General features: G+C 40.5%; 1 protein-coding gene across 50 annotated transcripts in view; it reads right to left on the reverse strand.

Annotated features, from left to right (window-relative positions):
* Positions 1-21,646, reverse strand: part of TCF4 (transcription factor 4) — a 381,881-nt gene that overhangs the window by 29,449 nt on the left and 330,786 nt on the right. For 29 of the 50 annotated variants that reach the window (XM_086373565.1, XM_086373560.1, XM_086373563.1 and 26 more), the window contains 4 exons: positions 15,915-16,047; positions 6,023-6,090; positions 4,862-4,940; positions 2,246-2,322 (listed from right to left, as the gene is read on the reverse strand). In XM_086373565.1, the coding sequence (XP_086229691.1) occupies positions 2,246-2,322; positions 4,862-4,940; positions 6,023-6,090; positions 15,915-16,047 (357 nt within the window). The remainder of the gene's footprint in view (positions 1-2,245; positions 2,323-4,861; positions 4,941-6,022; positions 6,091-15,914; positions 16,048-21,646) is intronic. The other 21 variants (XM_086373561.1, XM_086373566.1, XM_086373555.1 and 18 more) reach the window with 1 other exon arrangement.

Genomic DNA, 21,646 nt, shown 5'->3' on the forward strand with positions numbered 1-21,646 from the left:
ATTCTGTCAATCAAAGTGGTAGATTTCAAGACTGAAGAATTATAAAGACATGAATAATTGCTCACCGGGAGCTTCTAATTTATTTCAAAGCCCTTACTATAGTAGAGAACTCACTACTCTTATACAATGAAAAAACCAACTGATCTTTTCATCCCAGCCATTAGGATCCGAGTTTTCCACAACTAGATAAGCCTACATGATAGTTTTTGGTGAATAAAATGGTCATGGAGATGTGTATTTTTTTTTTTTCCCCGGTGTGACCAATAACGATACCAAACAACCATCTCCAGGGTGCACTTTAAAAGATACCATCTCACTGAATCCTCATTCTACACATGTAAGCAAACAGGAAAGACATTATTATCCCTTCCAACATAGACATGCAAATGAGGCTCCAAGAAAACTAAGTCAATTAACTGCTCAACACCATACTGCCAGGAAATGGTGACCTCAGGGTGACAACCCTGAGTCTTCAATTCTAGTGCATCTTTGTGCTAGATCATGCTAGAATCCACTCTGATTTCTGATGGGCTGTGCAAGCAGAGATACCAGCTCTCCGGCATGAGAAAAACGATTTCTAAATTATTCTCCACTGACAGAAACAATGTATGTCGAATACAATCAGTCTATGGTACAGAGCCTTCTGATTCGGTGGGCTTGGGTATTACGGGGTTTCCCTTAAACTGCTAGTCCTGCTGTTAACTGACCTTGGAAAGGTTACTGAACTTCTTTGAGTCTATGCTTCTTAGTCTATAAAACCAGAAATGATGAAATACACTTCCGAGCGTAAGCGAGAGCATGGAAAGAAATAATCCATGTGCCTATCACCGTTTCTGGCTTGCAGCTTCCTAGTGGAGACTGTTTTTGACGGGAATCCCCTCTGAGTGTTGAGAATTCGCAGAGAACTGACACTGCAGTTCACAGCCATGCTACGCGCATGCTAAGTCACTTCAGTCGTCTCCGACTCTTTGTGACCTTATGGATTGTAGCCCGCCAGGCTCTTCTGTCCATGGGATTCTCCAGGCAAGCATACTGGAGTGGGTTGCCATGTCCTCCTTCAGGGGATCTTCTTGACCCGGGGATCAAACCTGCATTTCTTATGTCTCCTGCACTGGCAGGCGTGTTCTCTACCACCAGCGCCCCCTGGGAAGGCCCTCAGAAACATAAACCTAGTCTTTATAGTTCTAGAGTTGGAAAAAACCCAGCCATGACGAATGGGTCCCAGAGAATAACCGATGGAGAGAAACACAAGGATGATGGTTTATTTGGATGTGAGCTGCAGATTCACGGGGCTTAGATGGCACTTGATTGTCTCATTCTGTGGTCATCTTATTGGCTAAAGAGAGGAGGTAGATGATTTACACACTACCGCTAGGAAGAATTCACCTCTGTATTCTCATTTTTAGATTATTCTTCATTTAAATCATAAGCCAGAAGTAAGAAAGGAAACCCTGAGTGGCTGACAACATAAAGTCAGATAGACAGGCAAATTAACAGATATGCTTACGCCCACGTTCCATCTCAAAATATGGGAAGAAAAAGGGGAAACTCAACCCTGAAGGACAGCCTCTGGCTGCCACCCGTCCGTGTGTGACTCATCCACAGACCAGGCAGTGCCCAGAGCAGTGCCGCTTCATGCACGTTTCCAGCCCCTTCCTTTGAGTGGAGTGTCAAACACCGAGTCATCATGTGAGTTTTTATCATATTAATTACACTCAGGGAAGGTTTTCAGCGATTCCTTACAAGAGAAATTTAATGAAATTACTAGATTTCCATGAGAATCAAAGTGAATGAGGAGAAAAGCAGGAGGCTTCTTATTCAGAGGTCAAGAAGAAAATTCCTATAAACCCATGATTCTGGAAAGCAAACTAGAGACACAGAGACTCTCCAAGTGTTCTGGCTCCACACCATAGCTGGAACTCCAGCACTCACATCAGGAGAGGTATTTCATCACTGACACAAGTATATTTCCCCAACAAGGGGAGGAGGCCATGATCCTTCCCAGATTCTTATCTGGTTCTCGACATATAGGAGCCCTGAGGCTTCCACTGTAGCAGTAGCTGGGCTACAGTCTATAAACAGGAACAAGCATAGGCTAATAACTCTGCCTCTAACCAAACCCATGGGCTTACGTCAACCACAAGTTCCTATTAGTGAAAATAAGACTCTTGAAGAGCGAACCGGGTGGAAAAAGAGAAGCACGGCCTGAGAATGGCCACAGTGATGGTGAGCTGATGCAACTTACCAAAGAGTGTAAAGGTCCTTCATAATTAGGAGATGATGAAGCCTGTCCTCCATTTCTAGACCAAACAGCTGTGCCTGCTGATAGGAAATGGGATTGCAATGAGACCTGTATAATCCTAAGGATAACCTTACCAACACTTTAAACAGTTCTTTCAGAAATCAGCATATTGATTTCTATCTGGACATTAAGGAAATACATGTAAACTGCCCATACAAGAATTTAGGGCCAAGGAAAACATTTTAAATGTAAAATAGGTAGACTATACATGGACTCAGAATTCTCTCAGGCTTCCTCGTAAAAGGGAACATTTAATTAATTGTGAATTTTAGCTAGAGAAATGTCCCTTTGATGGAAAACCGTCACTACACAGTCAAGGTACTTTTAAGAGTGCAAAGAGGGGTTTTCATTACACCTTCATGCAAAGCTGGTTTGTTAAAACCAAAATTCTCTCACCAATGAAAAACAGCTTTGCTACTTGTTTTTAAATGATCCTTAAGAAAGGATACGCCTTCAGAAACTTTTCAAGGAAATAAGATCCGCTAAACCAGAGATTTAAACACTCAATATAACAACATTAAGTAGTTTCTTCTGAAGAAAACACATTTTTAATGATTCACAAAACTTGAAGGTAAAGAAAGACTGCTGCTATAATAAATAGAACATGTCTAACCTATCAATTTAAAAATAAAAACCACTTTTGAAAATAATACGTGCTCGTGTAGAAAACTTGGAAAATAATTGAAGGAAAAAAAAAAAATCTATGACCTCACTGAAATCACAGTCCCCGATACTGCTGGCACTGTAAAAATCCATTCTTCCTGCCATTTCTGGGTGCGCACATGTGTATTTTTATGTTAAATAAAAATAGAATGTTTTGTTCAATTATTTTCAGTGAAAAAATCTGGACAGAGCCCTTGGTGTGAAATAGCAGTCTGTCCCCATCTCTGGATCTTCATCAAGTCCTCTCCCCCTAACGTGTGGTCTTTTAGGCTGGATAACCAGGACCTCAACGGTGGCCTTGTTTCAGGGTCCTCCACGTGCAGCACGTTACTCAGGCTTGGGGTATTTGTGGCATTTTCTGGAACGATGTGTGCATCGTCGCTTCCCCTCCCAACGTTGACCCGGAAGTGGACTGGCAGAACGCTGAGTCCCCTGATTCTCGCCTGAGCTCTAATATTACTACTGAAGATTTTCAGCAAATCCCATACCCCTTCTGGGCCTTCATACATCCATCTGTAAATCAGAGCATTAGACTCAAACAGCTATTTCTCAAACTTTATATTAGATTCCAGAATATTCTTTTCCCCCCATATTATAAAATAGACAAAATTAGAGTTGCTTCGTTTGAAATGGGGAATGTGGGAGCTCTCCCTGCTCAGACTCCCTCACCCCTGGCCCCGCTGAGCTCTGTACTAGCTCAGCCTGCCTCTGACTTTGGATGCTCACACCTGTAATCGCTTTCCAGAGCCTAATAATATGGCACTAAGCCAGAAACATACAATTCTGAACTTCACTTCCCTGCCACAGGGACTGTTTCAGTGCTATTCCATTATCTGCTCAATGTCACCTCTGGCTTTCCCAGTTTCAGCACTGTCTCTCTGGAGATATGGACTGGAAGGTCCAGCTATTTCCCTCTCTCTTCTGTGACTTCCTCCTGTCAATGGAGGCTGGGGAAAGGCTGATATTAAGTCTCCCCTAAGCCCATGGCCATCAACTCTGAAAGCTCTGTGGCCAGGTGAAATCTCTGATACTTTATCAAGGAATTTACTTTACAATGGGGTCATGGGAGTGCTGCATGTAGGGAATACAGAGATTGAGGCAGCAACATTCAGGCAAGTGACTGCAGTCTAAATTAAGGTAAGATCAGGTTTCAATCAGGTACAGATATGATTTCTTTTTTTTTTTTTAAAAGAAGCCACCTATCCTCCTTCCAAAGAGCAGAGATAGGCACCAGACAGGGTCTTTCTGGAAACATTTATATTGGAAGGGCAATGAGCCCTTTAAATGGAGCTCTGAAGAGTGCAACGCTTTACTAACACCATTTAACAACTTATAATTTTATTATCTGAAGCCATAGGTCATGTTAACTTGTTCTATTGTAAATGGCAAACATCCCCTTTAACTACACACAGTTATGTCACAATTTATTTAAACAATTATAGTTTTCTTCAAACCTTCCAATAACATGGACTTTAAAGAGGGAATCTAAAAAGTCTGAAATTTCTGGGAGAAATGATCCTTTTGAATAGTCTATGTTTGGTGACTACATAATCTGTATTTCTATTCCCGATTATGTGAACTGGTTTTCCCACTGAGATTTTTGTTGGAATATATTATTCTGTTGAATATCTTTTGCAAAGAAGAGTTTAAGAAGTAAGTTTCCCAAGTGCCTGTACATTCTAAACGCATGAAACTTTCAAGAAAAGTTTTGGATGTAAATGACTTCACCATTGCACAGCCGTGTCTGTCTCTCCCACCTCTTCCTATTGGTCTGTTCGGAAACACTCTGTTTTGAGTTTTTGGAGGGAGTGAGTTTCCCCCAGCAGCACAGGAAGCGTAAAGGGGAAACCGTTCTATAAGCTGACACTCAGATGCAGTGGGTTTACGGTACCGTACCTGAGAGAGATGGAGGAGAGCCAACAGGAGTTGAAGGGTTTGATGAAAAGCTGTTGTTAGTATGATCTGGAGAATAGATCTTAAAACAGTGGGGAGAAAAACAACAACAACAAATCCTCATTCATCGGGAATAAATATGCCACAATTTAAACTACAAAGCATTAATGTGATTCATCCACAAATTCCAAGGTGCAAAATACACTTAACAATCAACTACAGTACCGATATTCTAAAATGAAAAACTTAATTTTTCAAAAGAAGAGTTCTTGAGCTGCTCGAAGATAGTGGGGGGAAAACTGAACTGAGGTCAGCAGACCTTGGCTCTGTCCATTTCTTCCGGTTTCCTCCTCTGGCTGCATGGCCATGAAGCTACACAGATACACCAAACCTCCCTTTCTTCCTCCATAAAACAAGAGGTCGGGCAGCATTACATCCTAAGATTTTTGCTCAACTCCTTCATTACATTTAAGGTATTTGATTCCAAGGCAGAAGGACGCTCAGTCTAAAGAAAAACTTTTCCTTAGCTCACAAGGCTACCATAAATCAAATGCCCCAATGATAAGGAGAATCCAACTGAAGAGACTAAACGTCAGAGCAACAGATCTCTGCTTATATTTACAAATGATCACGTTTAGCTTTTGAAGACAACACCAGGTACACTCCCTCAGACAAGAAAGGGGTACCACTGGTCATTGGTGAATATGGAAGAAATGCTGGATCTTAGCTTAAAGCAGAGAAGCCAAGTGCTAATGAAGCAACAATTGAACCTCGGTTATGGTCATTTGTTAAAAGTTTCTTTTTCAAAATGTTTTAGAACTACCCTTTGGCAAAGTCAGTCTTAGCTGGTCAATCAACGAGCCCCCCGATGACTTTAGAGAAAAATAAGACATCAGGATAGAAAATCTATACTCTTAAAGGCCCTAAGAATATCCACAAATCCATAATTGAGTATCACTTGCAAGATGGGAGAGACCAGCCTTCCGCTGGAATCTTCAGCGTTCTCTCTTCAATTTTTTCAATGATTATTATGCAAGGAAGCTAGTCTTTCCAAAAATCAAAGCTATTTGCCATCCATTTTCTAAAGTTCTAAATGTCCACTTCTGATTAAAGTTCACCCGTCTGCCGCAGTACATCTGAAGTCCAAGGTCAACATTTCCTCACCGAAGCAAGTGCTTTCCCCAAAGCATCGCCAGTCTGGGAGCTGCCTGCCGCCCCGCTTCCTCTATTTGCTGCAAAAACAAAAGGCAGAATATGAAAAGCCAGACGGTGAGACATCGAACAATTTTCTATTCCTGGTCCATTTACTCACAATTTAATTGCATTTTTAATGCTAATTACAACACATTAATATTTAATTAGCATTAATTTGTTTGCTGAGGTAGATGTTAAATATATTCATGTTACATTTTTTTTTAACAGATAAAATATAAACCTGACACCTTGGTTTAAAGATAAAGTGTTTCAGTTGCTATTACTTTTCCCCTGGTTGTCTACGAGTGGTTAAGTAGTCAAGAGTAGTAGGTGAGCATATGAGGTTCACTGCTAAAAAGTACGCAGTGCTTTCAGACGTCTGAAGCTCTCATAGCTTGCCCTTATTTATATTTTATATAGTAAACTGAATTCACTTCACGAATAAGAGTTACATCTGCTTTCAAATTGAAAAATTAATTTTTGCTATATAGCAAAGTGAGATACTTCTCTCAGAGTTCCACAATAAACAAAACAAAAAAATCTGTAACAGGCCTGGCGGCTTCCTAGGAGGGAAAATATTTTTAATATTTTAAGGAACATATAGTCTCCACACATTTTAAAGTCTGTGTTCATATTTAAAGAATTTGAACTCTGATGCTGTTAAAAGTCAATAGCATCTCAAATTCTGGAGGTAAAATAAGTGTACATGATGACGAAGCTGCTGCTGTTGCTGCTAAGTCGCTTCAGTCGTGTCCGACTCTGTGCGACCCCATAGACGGCAGCCCACCAGGCTCCCCCGTCCCTGGGATTCTGCAGCCAAGAGTACTGGAGTGGGGTGCCATTGCCTTCTCCAGATGATGAAGCAGTCTCTCTACTATCTAAACACCAGTGTTTTTATCCAGAAGATGGATGAATAAAGGGTACAGCCGGCCCCCTGTATCCACAGATTTTTGCATCCAAGGATTTAATCAAACTCTGATCAAAAATTTTCAGAAAAAAAATTCCATACCCTTCCAAAAAGCAAAACTTGAATTTGTTGGTGGTGGCAACTATTTACATAGACTTACATTGCCTTGAGTATTATAAATAATCTAGAGATGATTTAAAGTATATGAGAGGATGAGCAAGGGTTATATGGGCTTCCCTGGTGGCGCCAGTGGTAAAGAATCCACCTGCAATGCAGGAGATGCAAGTTTGATCCCTGAGTCAGGAAGATCCCCTTGAGGAGGAAATGGCAACCAACTCTAGTATTCAAGCCTGGAAAATCCCATGGACAGAGAAGCCTGGTGGCTACAGCGCATAGAATTGCAAAGAGTCACACACGGCTGAGCACCCACATATGCAAGGGATATATGCAAATACTGCACCCTTTTCTATGAGGGACTTGATCATCCTCAAATTTAGGTTATCTGCAGGGGATCCTTGAAACATCCCCTTGGCAGGATATTGAGGAAAGGCTGCCTGTGAATAACAGGATATAGATTCAAATACATAGTTCAATATCAGCTCTAATAAACAAGGGTTTTCTTTAATTGAAGGATAACTGCTTTACAGTATTGATTCCTGCCGTACATCAATAGGAATCAGCCACGGGTGTACATATGTCCCCTCCCTCGCACTTCCCACCCCTCTAGGTTGTTACAGAGCCCCTCTTTGAGTTCCGTGAGTCATACAGCAAATTACCACTGGCTATCTATATCACAAATGGTAATGTGTATGTTTCCCTGCTACTCTTTCTATTCATCTCACCCTCCCCTTCCTCCCCACAGCCCTTGTCCATAAGTGTGTTCTCTATCTTTTGAAAGTAATTTGCCTTTATAAAATGGTATAGCCAGTGGTGTTCTTCTCTTAGATTTATTAAGGCCTCAGCATAAGCAAGTAGATATAATATCTAAATAAAACCTATTAAACTCTAGAGGAAAATGTTTGTCACTATTTTGTGAAATAAGAAAAGGAAATACTAAATCAATGGATTAATTCAAGCAAAACTTCATTATACATTTAAACTTAAAAAAAAAATTCCCAGCCTTTTCCTCAATCCCAAGAAAGTACTCTTTCTGGCAAATGTGTCATCTTCAGCTTCCAGATTTGTAAATTAAAGTCATGGGATCAGCTCTCAAGTGGTCAAATTGTCTTTGTCTCTAGGTTATAATTTCATCCTCCTGACCTCTGCTTAGTATAGTTAAATTATGCTTGTTATTTTTATATATTTACATGTTGGGTATGACTGTTTGATAATCTTTTGATGTTTGCTTTATTTGATTAACAAAACTCACCGCTACATTCGTTAATTACTAAAACTGAAAGAAAGCTGTACGTAATGAAAAGAACATAATCACCTTCTGACAAAAAAAAAAAAAGGAAAAACTATTCTTTCTCACATCACAAATTCATAATGTTAAAAATATATTAGTTGTTAGTACTAAGGATTTTATGTGTAAGAAAGTTCTCTGAAATGAGGGCCCAACATCATACAATGAACTAGTGGAAGGAACTTACAGATATCAAGAGTACTAAAAATACTCAATATAAAGAGATAATTGAAATTATTATCTGGTGTGAAAGTAAAAATTTCTGCATCAAGGAGTTCTTTTAAAACTGAAGACAATTCTAAAGGAAAATAACAAGGATTCTGAAAACACAAAGAGCACTAACATTTTTCAGCATGTATTACCATGGTATTTGGAGATAATTATACATACATTTTTTTCTTCCCTTCCAGAAGCAATATTATCATTATTCTTAAAATTAGGCTTATCAGTCAAAATAATTTGGATATCTGGGTTGACTAGAAAACAGACTTTCATGAAATGACAATTCAGAGCCACATCAGAAAAAATTACATTATCTAACAAAGAAAATAAACCCAACTAGGGTAAGATATTGTTATAGATAAAATTTGCTATGGTAGCTTTCAAAAGATTAATTCTTTGAACAGTTTTAAAATGCGAATAGTAAGGGTTTTAAAATATATTAATGAAACCAAATTAGGAAGAACTGAAAACCAATAAAAATATTTTAGAGATATGTTAAGAAGAAATTATACTCCCAATCTATCCCACCTCCCTCCCAACTTTCCCTCTCTGGTAACCATAAATTCATGCTCTAAATCTGTGAGTATGTTTCTGTTCTGTGTTTCTGTTCTGTTCATTGCTCATTTGTATCTTTTTTTTTTTTTTTTTTGCTTAAAGATTGACATGTACACACTGCTATATTTAAAATAGATAATCAACAAGGACCTACTGTAAAAAAAAAAAAGAATATGCTTAAATCAAAAAATACATTATTATGGCATAAAAATCCAAGAGACAAGATACAATCCTTATGATCTCTTCATACTGCAGCTTTCTAACTGAACTTTCTGTTGTCCCTGTTTTACATAGGAGGCGTGAGAACTTGGGGGTATAATAAAAAGACAGAATTTAACTCCTTACCTCATACTGTCATGAAAATGTTTGAGAAAACTACAAAGGCTACTCATGGAAGTCACTGATAAGAACAGACTCTTATTTTTTTTTAAATATAGAGCCATTCTACCTGCAACAGCTGGAGAATCAACCCGAGGGTTCAAATTTCAAAGCAGTTTGTTGGGACCAGTTCGCCTTTACACTTGGAATGCCTTTTCTTCTGTTTCAGGCAACACTGGAGAAGACACATTGTCAAGAGTCCTTAAACACGTTAAGCTACATGGATCCTCCTCCTAAAGACTCTCTTTTTAGTTATGTGCCTGATATGTCAACGGGCGTAAGTAATCAGAAAGTGAATATATATTTAATACTCAAATAGCAAAATTTCTTCTATATTGAGTAATGAGTCACATTTAGCAAACCACACTTCTCATTAAATGTGTGCACATCAAATCTACTTTTCTACCTTTCATGTAACAGGACTTGATTACTATTCTAAGCCTGAGTGTTTGTCAAGGTATTATGAGAAATTACCAAAATACCCACATAACAGAAATAAAGAGAAGAACTACTGTCTCTGCTTGATAAAAACTGGATTGATTTCTTATGTGATTTTAGCTCTTAGCAATTTCCCTAGCTAAAGAGAGGAAAAAAAAATCAAGTCTCTAAGTAGAGCTGTAAGATGAATATGATTGAAGATGAGTAATTATTAAGAGGAACTGTAATCTGGTAGGAGGATTCGACACTGCCAACCACCCAAGCATTGTTCAAATGGCCTGAACGCAGGTGCTGCTGCTGGCTGGAAGATGAGGCAGAAAGCAGGGTTTAGTCTTCTCAGCTACAAGTGGGACCACCCTCAGTCTCTGTCCCCACTTTGGAGAAAATGGCAATTCCCATTAGAACACACCCTGATCCAAACATCAGGATAAGTGGTATCTTGGGGCTGACTACTGAAAAACCAGAATTTGGAAGATGTGTTATCCCTTTACTGCACACCCAGAACCCCAGGCTGGGTGCATCCTGAAGCTATAAAAGGATGTGTGTGTTCAGCTGCTCAGTCGTGTCTGGCTCTTTGCGGCCCGCCAGGCTCCTCTGTCCATGGGATTTTTCAGGCAAGAATACTGGAGTGGATTGCCATTTCCTCCTCCAGGGGATCTTCCTGATTCAGGGATCAGGGATCAAACTCCTGAGTCTCCTGCATTGGTAGGCAGATTCTTCATCACTGAGCCAAGGGCCAGCGCTATAAAAAGATGAAGTGTAATTCATAGTGTCTGCCTGAAAGAAGATGACGGTTTTAAAATTTAGGTTTTTCTGAACTGTGTCCAAGCAACCCTCATGTTATTCAACTAGTAGAAACAGCATAACAATGCCATGAGCTTCTCAACAAAGATATAAGAAGGAGAATTCCCAGCTCTCCTACGACCTACAATATTAGAAGAACTCAAGTACAGGCTACCAAACACTGAACTTTTAGCAGGATGGATTCTTAGGAATTCAAGGGGGAAGCTGGGCCCCATCAACCACGTGCAGGAAATGGATGAGAAGACTTAAATCACACTGGTTTATTGTTCTCCGTTGGTGGTCTTTGTAACTAAGATGCCATGACGCTGCTGGATAAAATTCCTATTGCTCTTATGCTCTGTGCCTGCTCATCACCCAACTGTATGTGAAGGCTCAAGATTCTTGTAGAAGATAAAGTGAATCTTATGCGACTATTCTCATAATAAAATTACTGTGAAACCGGGTCCTCAAGGGAAAAAGGACATAATGTTTCTACTAGAAAAGCCACACACTAAAACCCATCATGTCATACAAACATGTCATTAGAAGTGAAAGTTGGAAGCCAGATTAATTCATGAACCAGATAGATATTCCAGGGTAATCTTTAGCACATGTTGTATTCCATCAATCTTCGTAGGCTGTTCCTTCAACACTGTTTGGTTTGAGGTTTAAAGACGTGGTGAATACCATGCATTAGACAGGCCGGTTCAAGACTAACAAAACAATAACAGTTATTGTAAGCATTATGCTAGCTGTATGCCCCATTCCCTCTGAGAAAGGAGGCTGTGTTGCCCCCAGCCGCAAGCGGTCACACCCCCGGAATGCACACCAATGGTATCTCCCCTTGGGGAACTGGAGCATTCTCCTTCGTGGGTAGTCGTAGGGGACTGTGTGGTGCTAGCTGGGTCTCTCAATCCTTTTGAAGAGAAAAAGCTATTGGGTTTTGCAAGTAGGAAGGAACTATGGAGACAGTAGGTGCCTAGTGGGTTGGCCAGAAAGCTAGTTCCGGTTTTTCCGTAAGATGTTCCATGTGCTATGCATGTGCCTCCAATCTCTAGACATTTCTCCCCTCTAGAGTTGGTACCTAATAACTTTTTCCATTTCCTTCTCTGGACGCCTGCTCACAGGTAGAAGCTCTGAACTGCAATGACTCTCAAGCACACCCAGCTAGTGTTACACTGAGAAAGTTGCAGGAAGCAAGTTGAAAGGCTCTGATGGTGGTAACTCTTGAAGCCCTCAGACTCGGCTTCTGTCCTTAACTGGCCACCCCATCAGTTGAAAGACTAAGAATCCACGGTGTGTCCCATGCATTTCATTTGTATCATTCCAGAGTGCTTATGGAGAAGGCAATGGCAACCCACTCCAGTGTTCTTGCCTGGAGAATCCCAGGGACGGGGGAGCCTCGTGGGCTGCCGTCTACGGGGTCGCACAGAGTCGGACACGACTGACGCGACTTAGCAGCAGCAGCAGGGCGCTTAATCCACCCTTCTAAGTCAGACGTGTCTAATGCACTCTAGCATTTGTAAAAAGCAGCGGACTGCACGCTGCAAGTAAAATATCTTACTGCACCATTCTCTCAAAACTCCATGGATGGATGTGACATTAACAACAACAACAACCTCTGTCATTAACACAATCAGAGTCGGTTTTGCCCTTCCTCAGCTTTTCTCAAAAAATGACACTGGGCATAAAAGGGCAAAAGAAAACACAAGAGACAGTGACCATCCCTCCAAGTCAACACAAGCTATCCCAAACCTCCGTGAGCGTATTCCATCTCTTGAGATGCAGGGGACAGATCCAGAGGCAAGGGAACATGTTTCCAGACAGGGTACCTGCTGATGGGTCCAGATTTTACAACTCACTCCACAAGCATTTTGCTCTTCTATGATTGGTTGAGGATAGTCACTGACTGCCAGGAAGACACAGTACAACGTGGAGCTGTGATCTTCCTCTCGACGGAAAAAGCCTCTTCCTAAGACACCAACGCCATCTACGAAAAGCCTGCACTGCCTTGCCACTTTGCACCAAGAAAACTTGAAGAACGCGATGTCCATGTGTTAGTGCTTGAACCCCATTCTTACGGCATTAGTATTGCTTACAGTCATTTTCTACAGAATCATGTGTGTAATCTCAAACATGTGTCAGGCTGTGTGTTCCCTATTTACCAATTATTTAATTAGCTCTGTTTGTTCTTTGAGATACAGGCAATGTAATATTTCTTTATTTCCTGTATTTCAGAATGAGTGAGTATATGCCAAATACTTTCAAAAGTCTACAGATGTATCCTATTAATCCATACTGTTTGTTAGGGAAGTATCACTAACATCAGAAATCTTCTCTTCTTGTTCCACAGACATGCTGCCACCCCTGCCTTCTACCACACTCTGAAAAATCAAACCAAAACCTAGGAGAATTAAAATGCAAAGAATAAAAAAAGTGCAAAGAAACAGGGGTGACTTGGACCTCGTGCAAATATGAAGGCTTATTATTATACTTAAATTCTCCTCTGTATTTTAACTTAAGGAATCGGAGGATGTATTATTTTAAGGATGAACATTCTAGAATGTTCTCCCTTAAAGTAATCCTAAAGTAACAAGTATGTATGCAAATTAATAAAGATCTATTCCTCCAAAAAGCTGAATTACCATGTCTACTTATGTCCCGAAATGACTGTAAAGCTTTCTCACAAGTTGCTAGAAGATTTTAACAAGTACATTCATGATGGTGGAGTAATTTATGCAATAAAGTTGTTCCTAAAAAGCTTTCTCTGGATTCCAGAAATCTCACACTTCTCTCATCGAAAAGTATAGCTCCTTTATTATTGTCTAGACCCTCCCTCTACTTAAACAGGGGCCTCTGGTCTGTATAGTAAGTCCATCTTAACATAGCCAGGCCCTACGTATTAGTATGTAGAAGTCACCAATTAACGCTCTACCCACCCAGACAAAATAAAAAAGGAGGGTAGACATTCCTGTTCATCCACAAGCCAGTGATGAGCCAATCAGCTTAAATAAGGCGAATTCCATTCCAACTGAGACTTGTGGCCGTGCTGACCACAGGGCATGGAGCATAATCACACCATCTCATAAGATCGCTTTCTTCCCAAGTCCTGGGGACTCTTACAGGAACTGTTTGGCAAATCAGTCAACACAACTTTTTTTTCAAAAAGTGCCTAAATTTGCTTTCCTCAGCTCAAGCTTTTGCTCTACCTTTCTACCTTCCTAAAAAAAGAAAATTACTCAAACCACAAATAGACAGGAAATCTGCCTTGTAAAAGGATGAATGACCGGTCATCCTTCTTTATAACTAAGACCTCATGACTGCAGAAAGGGGCTTTCCATTTGTCAAACCACACTGAAGTGAAATATGCTTTTCTCACTCTTTCAGTTCTGCACTTCTTTCTTTCTTCTTGTTTTTCGGATCTGCCAAAACTGCACTGATAGTTAGCAAAACTTCCCCGCATGACCTTTGTCCATAGCTCTCCAAGGTCAAACTGACACAACGCACCGGTAGAGGCTTTATTATGAAAAGTCACAAAAATGGAAACTATTTCCTAAATTCGCCTCTCAGTGAGACATGGCAGTGAAAGGAAGGGCTGCTACATGGCTCATCTCAAGTGTGAAGTGCATTACTGAGTAAGCAGGGACTGTATTATTTAGGCAGAATTACATTTACAACATTTCAAAACACATCTCTTCTCTTTCATCAAAAACTCTCCCCCTCATTAAGTGATTCATCCCACTTCCCCAAGTTCCAGAGACTATCCAAAGAAAATTTTTAAACAACTGCAAAGAGCTAAAGGAACTACTCTCCTGTCACACATTCTTATCTTTAAAATGTACAGTTAGGGACTTCCCTGGCAGTCCTGTGGTTAAGACCTCCACGCTTCCAATGCAGGGGGCCGGGATCAATCTCTGATCGGGGAACTAAGATCCCACATGCTGTGTGGCTCAGCCAAAATAAATAAATAAATACACATTCCAGTCTCAGTGTGTGCTCAGTCGTGTCTGAGTCTTTGCGACCCCATGGACTGTAGCCCGCCAGGCTCCTTTGTCCATGGAATTTTCCAGGCAAGAATACTGGAGTGGGTTGCCATTTCTGCCTCCAGGGGATCTTCCCGACCCAGGGATCAAAACTGTGTCTCCTGTGTCTCTTGCATTGGCATGCGGATTCTTTATCATGAGCCACCTGGGAAGCCCCCCAAAATGAAAAATAAATGTACAGTTAGTGAACTCATCACTAACTGGACCCATGGGAAGGGATCATAAGGCCGAGATAGTTGTGGGTTTGAGCTAGAACCAGAGTAGGTGGTGAGCAGAGGAAGTCTGAAGTTTTAAGAAGACCCTGCAGCGTCAGACTGTGCCTCTCACCTGAATGACAAGGTTGTTGAAGGCAGAATCAGAGGGTGGTGGCTGCCTCCCCCCAGGGGCAGCCTACCTAGCTCTTTCCTCAAGAGAAGAGTGTTCGTGGGGTAACCGTCCATCCTGGGAGAGGACCACAGTGAACATCACAAAAATTTAGAGATGATGGCTTCGTTTATTCAACAGGACACTCTGCTTGAGTCTTGACTCATTAGTAATTTTGCTGAGAAAAAGTAGCAAGTAAATTCTGGCTCACTGATGCCCAGCCATCTCCTCTCCCATAAGTCTGCAAACACTTCTTCCTGTCTGAAGGATTCCACAATGCTGCATCCTCCAGAAGGTAAAACTATCTAATTCTTAATAAGTATGTCTGAACATCACATGAACTAGTTTCCAGAGGACAGTGGTGTATGACAGTGAAAAGCTTAGCATGGTGACTGGAATTTGAGAATGGTCAGTAACTCCTATTAAGAGCTATTACGCCTTCTATCTTACTAATTTTCAATGGCTCCTCTTAGAAAAGTTCACTTTATTAGCTGTTTGAGAGTGTGAGAAGCATACGTTGATCTATTCAAACTTGGTTCAATCTAATCACTCACGGTGGAGACAGTCAGCCAAATAGCAGTTTCTTGGAACAAAAAGAGATTACAGTCAAGGTAATGACGATTTCTGTTTGGCTCATTTGTCCATGTGATAAACATTCATGGCTCGATTACTGTTCAGTGATGGGACTGGGGGTAGAAAAAGAATTCCTTGATGGTTAAAACCCTGACACTGGTTCTCAGCAACAGAATCGGCGTTTCCACGACTCACCCATTATACTGTCTGTCCCGTTGGCAGGAGGTGTACACGATGAGCTGCTGTAATGGTTGGTACCACTACGGTGGAAAGTGGACATCGGAGGAAGACTGGAATTGATGTCTGCTGAGGAGTGTGATGGATAGCCCTGTGGCAAGAAGCAGAAAAAGGAGGCCGTGTTCAATCACAAAATATTTAGTGGCTCAGGTTTCCAATACTTTTTTCAGAACTCTTCATTTTACAACAGAGACAGCCCTCGGAATTTCAAAATATCCAAGAATACATCTTGCTTAGATCTGACAGCTTTCATTTTTCAAGTAATAAAATACAAAGACGTAGTTGGTTTGGGTTTGCATCAAAGCTAGAGGAATATAATGGCAATAAACCTTGAGAGACGGTCACCGCCTCTAAACATGAAAATTGTTCCTTAAAAGCAGGTCTGGGACTTTAGCAACAATAAAAGACCATCACTACCGTTATTCTTCTGTACAGCCTATTGGTCAGGTAAGAAAGAGCCCATAATGTAATGAATAAAACTCCAGCATGACCTGCAGGGTTCACATGACACTTAACCCTGACCTTTTGAAAACTAATTGGCCAAGAATAACCAGTCTCAAATCTTCCCGACAAACTGGATCCTCCTTCTGAACTCCAGCAACAACAAAATGGTAAATGAAAAACTTGAAAAGCAGTTAATGATTGAATCTCTCTCTAAAGTATCAACATGTATAAAGTCTTATGTCAATGACTATGTTGAATTACCCTGGAACAAATGAAATGAGAACTTATTTTATGTCCTTCCTTATAGGTTCTCTCCCTTAGCAATTCACCGTAGAGTTGACCATGAAAAAGAGTATCTTTCACAGAAGGCGTTCAGGCTTAGCTCTGGGTATGACTCTCATACTAGCAGTTATATGGCATCTCACAAGTGCCTGTAAGGTGACAAATTAGTTGCTCCCCAAACACCTGCTCGCTGTCCAATGAGCAGATCAGTAAGAGGAATGTGGTTATTTACAAAGAACATAGTTATTCACAAAATGGAGCTATCTTCTTTTTCAAGCTACAGTAGCTTAAAAAGTAAAGCTCACAGGTATTTGACTATATGACAGACATGTAAAGGAAAAATATTTAAGTTGAAATATACTTTTTCCTTGTATGTCATGTATTAGTGGGCTATGCATCTTTAGTATGTCACTACTGGAGATTCTGTTGAAATTAGAGTTTAGATATGATGCTGAAAGTCAGGGGAACTTAAAGCCCAGACATCTAGTCACAAGACGTGGACCCCCTGTATCACAGGATCCCCTATTTATTTGGTGAGGCCCATCTTGGGTTCAACCTCTCCCCTGAGGATCCCTTCCTACTTCCAGCTCCTTCACCATCTCTTCTCCCTGATACATTTACATTCTGCGCTGTCCATGCAACACTCAGTTGCTGCTGCTGCTGTTGTTTAGCTGCTCAGTCATGTGGGGGCTCTTTTGCAACACCATGGACTCGTAGCTTAACAGGCTCCTCTGGGATTTCCCATGCAAGGATACTGGAGTGGGTGGCCATTCCCTCCTCCAGGGGATCTTCCTTGAAATGCTGCTTTTCCAGGCTTCCTGTTTCAAGAGCATTTCCACCTAAACTGAAACGCTTTAATCAGAGAACAGACCTCACAGTTCTGCCTCTCACAACTTGTGGCTGAGTGCTGAACACACTCATCCTATGAGCAGCTCAAAGAACAACTGGTTACCAGTTGTTGGTGGTGGTTTAGTCACTAAGTCATGTCTGAATTTTGCGACCCCATGGACTGTAGCCCAACAGGCTTCTCTGTCCATGGGATTTCCCAGGCAAGCATACTGGAGTGGGTTGCCAGTTCCTTCTTCAGGAGGTTTTCCTGACTCAGGGATCAAACCTGGGTCTCCTGCATTGCAGGCGAACTCTCTACCAATTGAGCCACCAGAGACCAGCTAGTGTTTAATAAACAGTGGACTGAAACACTACTTATTTGAGAGGCAACTAAAGAGCCCAGAAGATAGATCTGTATTTTGGACTCAGATCTGCCAGTGACATGGCAGATGCCTTTGAAAATATTACCTCTACACACCCCAAATAGTCCAACCAAAAGGTCCACTTCAGTGAGATAGCTGGGATGATGCCTTTAAACGTTTCCAAGTTCCCAAGAATGCCTTTCAAACTTTTAAATCTCTTGGACCTCTTTGCCTGACCAAAAATTCCTTAGGCCACCTGTTAAACTCATTTTTACTTGGCACTTCCAGAAAACCTCATCTAGTCCATGAAATTTTCTCCAAAGGATAACCGAGTGAGCCCATTACACAGTACAACTGACCTAAAAACTGGATAAGCCATGGAAGACCAAACTTGGAAGAGCTATTTTTGCTCAAAAACTAAAGACTATAATAATGTGGAAAAAATAAACAAACTATGGAAAAAGAGAAATAAAAGGAAAAAAGATTGTTTGATTTCATTTCTACCCAGTCCTAGACCATGCTCAATTTCTGAAGAATAGAGACACTGGATAAATCAGCCCCAAGTTTTCAAAAATCAAAACAGAGGACAAGAATTTTGAAAAATATTTAAATAACTATAATAATGAGAGGATGAGACAGGAAAAATATTATCAAATCAGTAAGAATTTTTAGACCCTTTTAATTTGGTATAAAATGGAGTAACCCTTTGTCAAATGTCAGGATTTGACAAAGGGTTACTCCTAAATTCAGAGACTAAAAAGGAAAGTTCTTCCCCATAGACTTTAGTGGGGAAACCAAATAAATTCATGTAAATTCGTTATTTTTAGAGACTCACAGAAAATGAGATGCTGAAATAAGTTAATGAGATTTATAACTAGATTATTTTACAAGGCAAAGGATCTTGACAACTACTGTCACTCAAAGGCATAATAAACACACCACCGAGATCATTAGTGATACGTGACTACTGTCTCTCTTAGAGTATTTAGGGATCAACTGTAAGGGGTCCCCCACTCCAGTACTCTTGCCTGGAAAATCCCATAGACGGAGGAGCTGCAGTCCATGGGGTCGCTAAGAGTCGGACACGACTGAGCGACATCACTTTCACTTTTCACTTTCATGCATTGGAGAAGGAAATGGCAACCCACTCCAGTGTTCTTGCCTGGAGAATCCCAGGGACAGGGAAGCCTGGTAGACTGCCCTCTATGGGGTCGCACAGAGTCGGACATGATTGAAGCGACTCAGCAGCAGCAGCATAAGAGGTCCCATTAGTCTTTCTTACTCTAGCTATTAATAATATCTACCCTGCCGACCACGAAGGCAAAGGAAAAGGGAAGTATGACACAGTGCTACGGTTTTGTGTGTGCTCGGCCATGTCTGACTCTTTTGTGACCCCATGCCGCCTGGCACCTCTGTCCATGGGATTTCCCAGGCAAGAATACTGGAGTGGGGTAACATTTCCTCCTCCAGGGAATCTTCCCAACACAGGGATCAAACCCACGTCTCTTGCACCTCCTGCACTGGCAGGCAGATTCTTTACCACCAGCGCCATCTGGGAAGCCCCAGGTGTTAAGGTTTTACATGTCCACTATTTGTTTATTTATTTTTACTTGATACCCAATTATAGTGTATGTGGAGTCTACTGACAGAGTTAAGTGTTGAAAATGTTTCCGTGAGTAATGTTTTTTTATTAAATGATGAGTTGATCATTCAAAGATTAGAAAATATGATCACTGTTAGCACATACTAAGAATAAAGTCAAATTTTGTGCTAGGGTAGCATTTCACAGTCCTGGCACTGTTTTCATGCCAGAGCATTCTTTGCCTGGCAGGGATTGGTGTGTGTCGGGGGTGCTTTTCTTATGAATTGTAGTATGTTTCCTGAATCCCTGGCCTCTATACACTGGATTATTCCAGTACCACCTATAGGCACCCCCTAGCCCCCGGGTTCTAACACCCCAAAATATCTCCAGACATTACCAAATGTTTCCTGTGGGGCAAAATCACCCCCTGGTGAGAATCACTAGAGTAAGGGTTTAGGTTACAAACAATAAAAGACAACAGAACTTCCTTCATAGTAAAATTCCAGACTCCCAGGACCATTTCACTCTGTGGTACAGAGACCGTTCCTAACCCATGCCGGACTGCAGGGACTCTATCCTATTTTTAAAAAGAATTCTGCCAAGTCATTCCAAAGCTAAATCTTCTACAACTCCTTCCAAAGCTTAACCACAAACTACACTCTTCTGAGTGATTTTGTACGTGTATCTGTGACATAGTAGTGATTAGCTGTGGGATTGTTGTCAAGGTTGAAACTGTAAAGGGGATTTAAAGAATCAACACCAGTGACTTGACAGTTGGCTACTGTTGTATTTGGATTTTAAGCTTTGTAATTACACATTCTATTATAACATACTATAAAGTGATAAAGGCAATCATGTTTCTAAAATGTTTACCTTCAGCAAGACATACTAATTTGGCCAAATTGTACCCAAAATAATCCAAGGAAAGCTTTCCTCCTTTTTCTCAAACTATTCCTTTGTTCAGTATGAAACTGGGTAAAAGCTACAGATGAAAACTTTAAGGAACCACCATTACTTTCAAGCGAAAGGAAACTAACCGCCCAGAGTATACGCCAATGATTCTCAATCAGGATCAGATTTTTAAAAGTCACTTCGGCAAGAGGTTTTCTAATAAATATTGAAATCACAAGGATTACTAGATACCATAGTAGTTTCCCTATCAGTGAGAAAATTCATCAGGGCACATTACCAGAAACCTAATTTGTTTGTCTTTTTGAAAAATAAACCCCCTCATCTCCAAGATATGCTCGTTGATGGTGTTAAGAATGAAAACTGTTTTGCAATGGATAAATGACATTATACACACAGAACCTGATACAACCTATCAGGTTACTCCTTCAAAACGATCTTTCCTCCTGGTTGATAACATTGTTTAGGTTCAGTAAATTTTTTCTAAAAGGGTATAATTAGTTTCCATTTTAAAAACCACATTTTCTGTGCTTTTGAGCACATTTTCAACATGCTTCCCCCATGCAGTGAACTTCACTGGGATAAAAATCAAACCACTTAAGTCAAAGTTCTAGAGCATGATAGGGAAAGAAATAAATACAGGAGTGAAGAAAAGTAAATGCCTAACGGAAATTCCAACATATTAGTACAACGCCAAAATCTTTTACTTATAAATCAAAACTTGCTTGCAGGACACATATAGTTTTGATCATGAGTTCTTCAGAGAAGTGCAAAATGATTATGGTGAAATAAAAGTATTAACCAAGAAGAAATTCTAGTGTAACAATACGTGCTATTTGAGATTTCACACTAATAACTCTAAGTAAGAGGTGGAAGAAGAAGAAATTTGAAAGTAAATCATCTACTGTTTATTGAAAATGGGCTGAAATTTGAGCTAGCTTGTGATTTCCACATTCAAAGTTGGGAGATGATAGAAAAAGGCCAATTCCACCTTCATCTTCTGTCTCTCATTCGAGGATAAGCTCACTGATCTCATCTTGTCTCTGTCACCAGGACTAACCATTAATAAGTAGATATTTTCAAGGATATCTGAACTCTTCTGGAACGTTTTCCGTCATCAGAATAGAATATAAGTCATCTTTTCTATATCTCTGGCGACTGAGCAAAACAGAACAAAGACCACAGAAATCAAGAAAGTACTATTCCTATATTGGTACAGAGAAAGAAGCATAAATCTGGGTATTAGGAAAAGAAAAAAGGGCGCATCACAAGAGGAAGAGCAG

Source organism: Bos grunniens, chromosome 24 (assembly GCF_055505025.1).
Source record: "Bos grunniens cultivar Pamir isolate PY7600 chromosome 24, Bosgru_T2T1.0, whole genome shotgun sequence".
In the NCBI taxonomy this organism is placed as follows: Eukaryota; Metazoa; Chordata; class Mammalia; order Artiodactyla; family Bovidae; genus Bos; species Bos grunniens.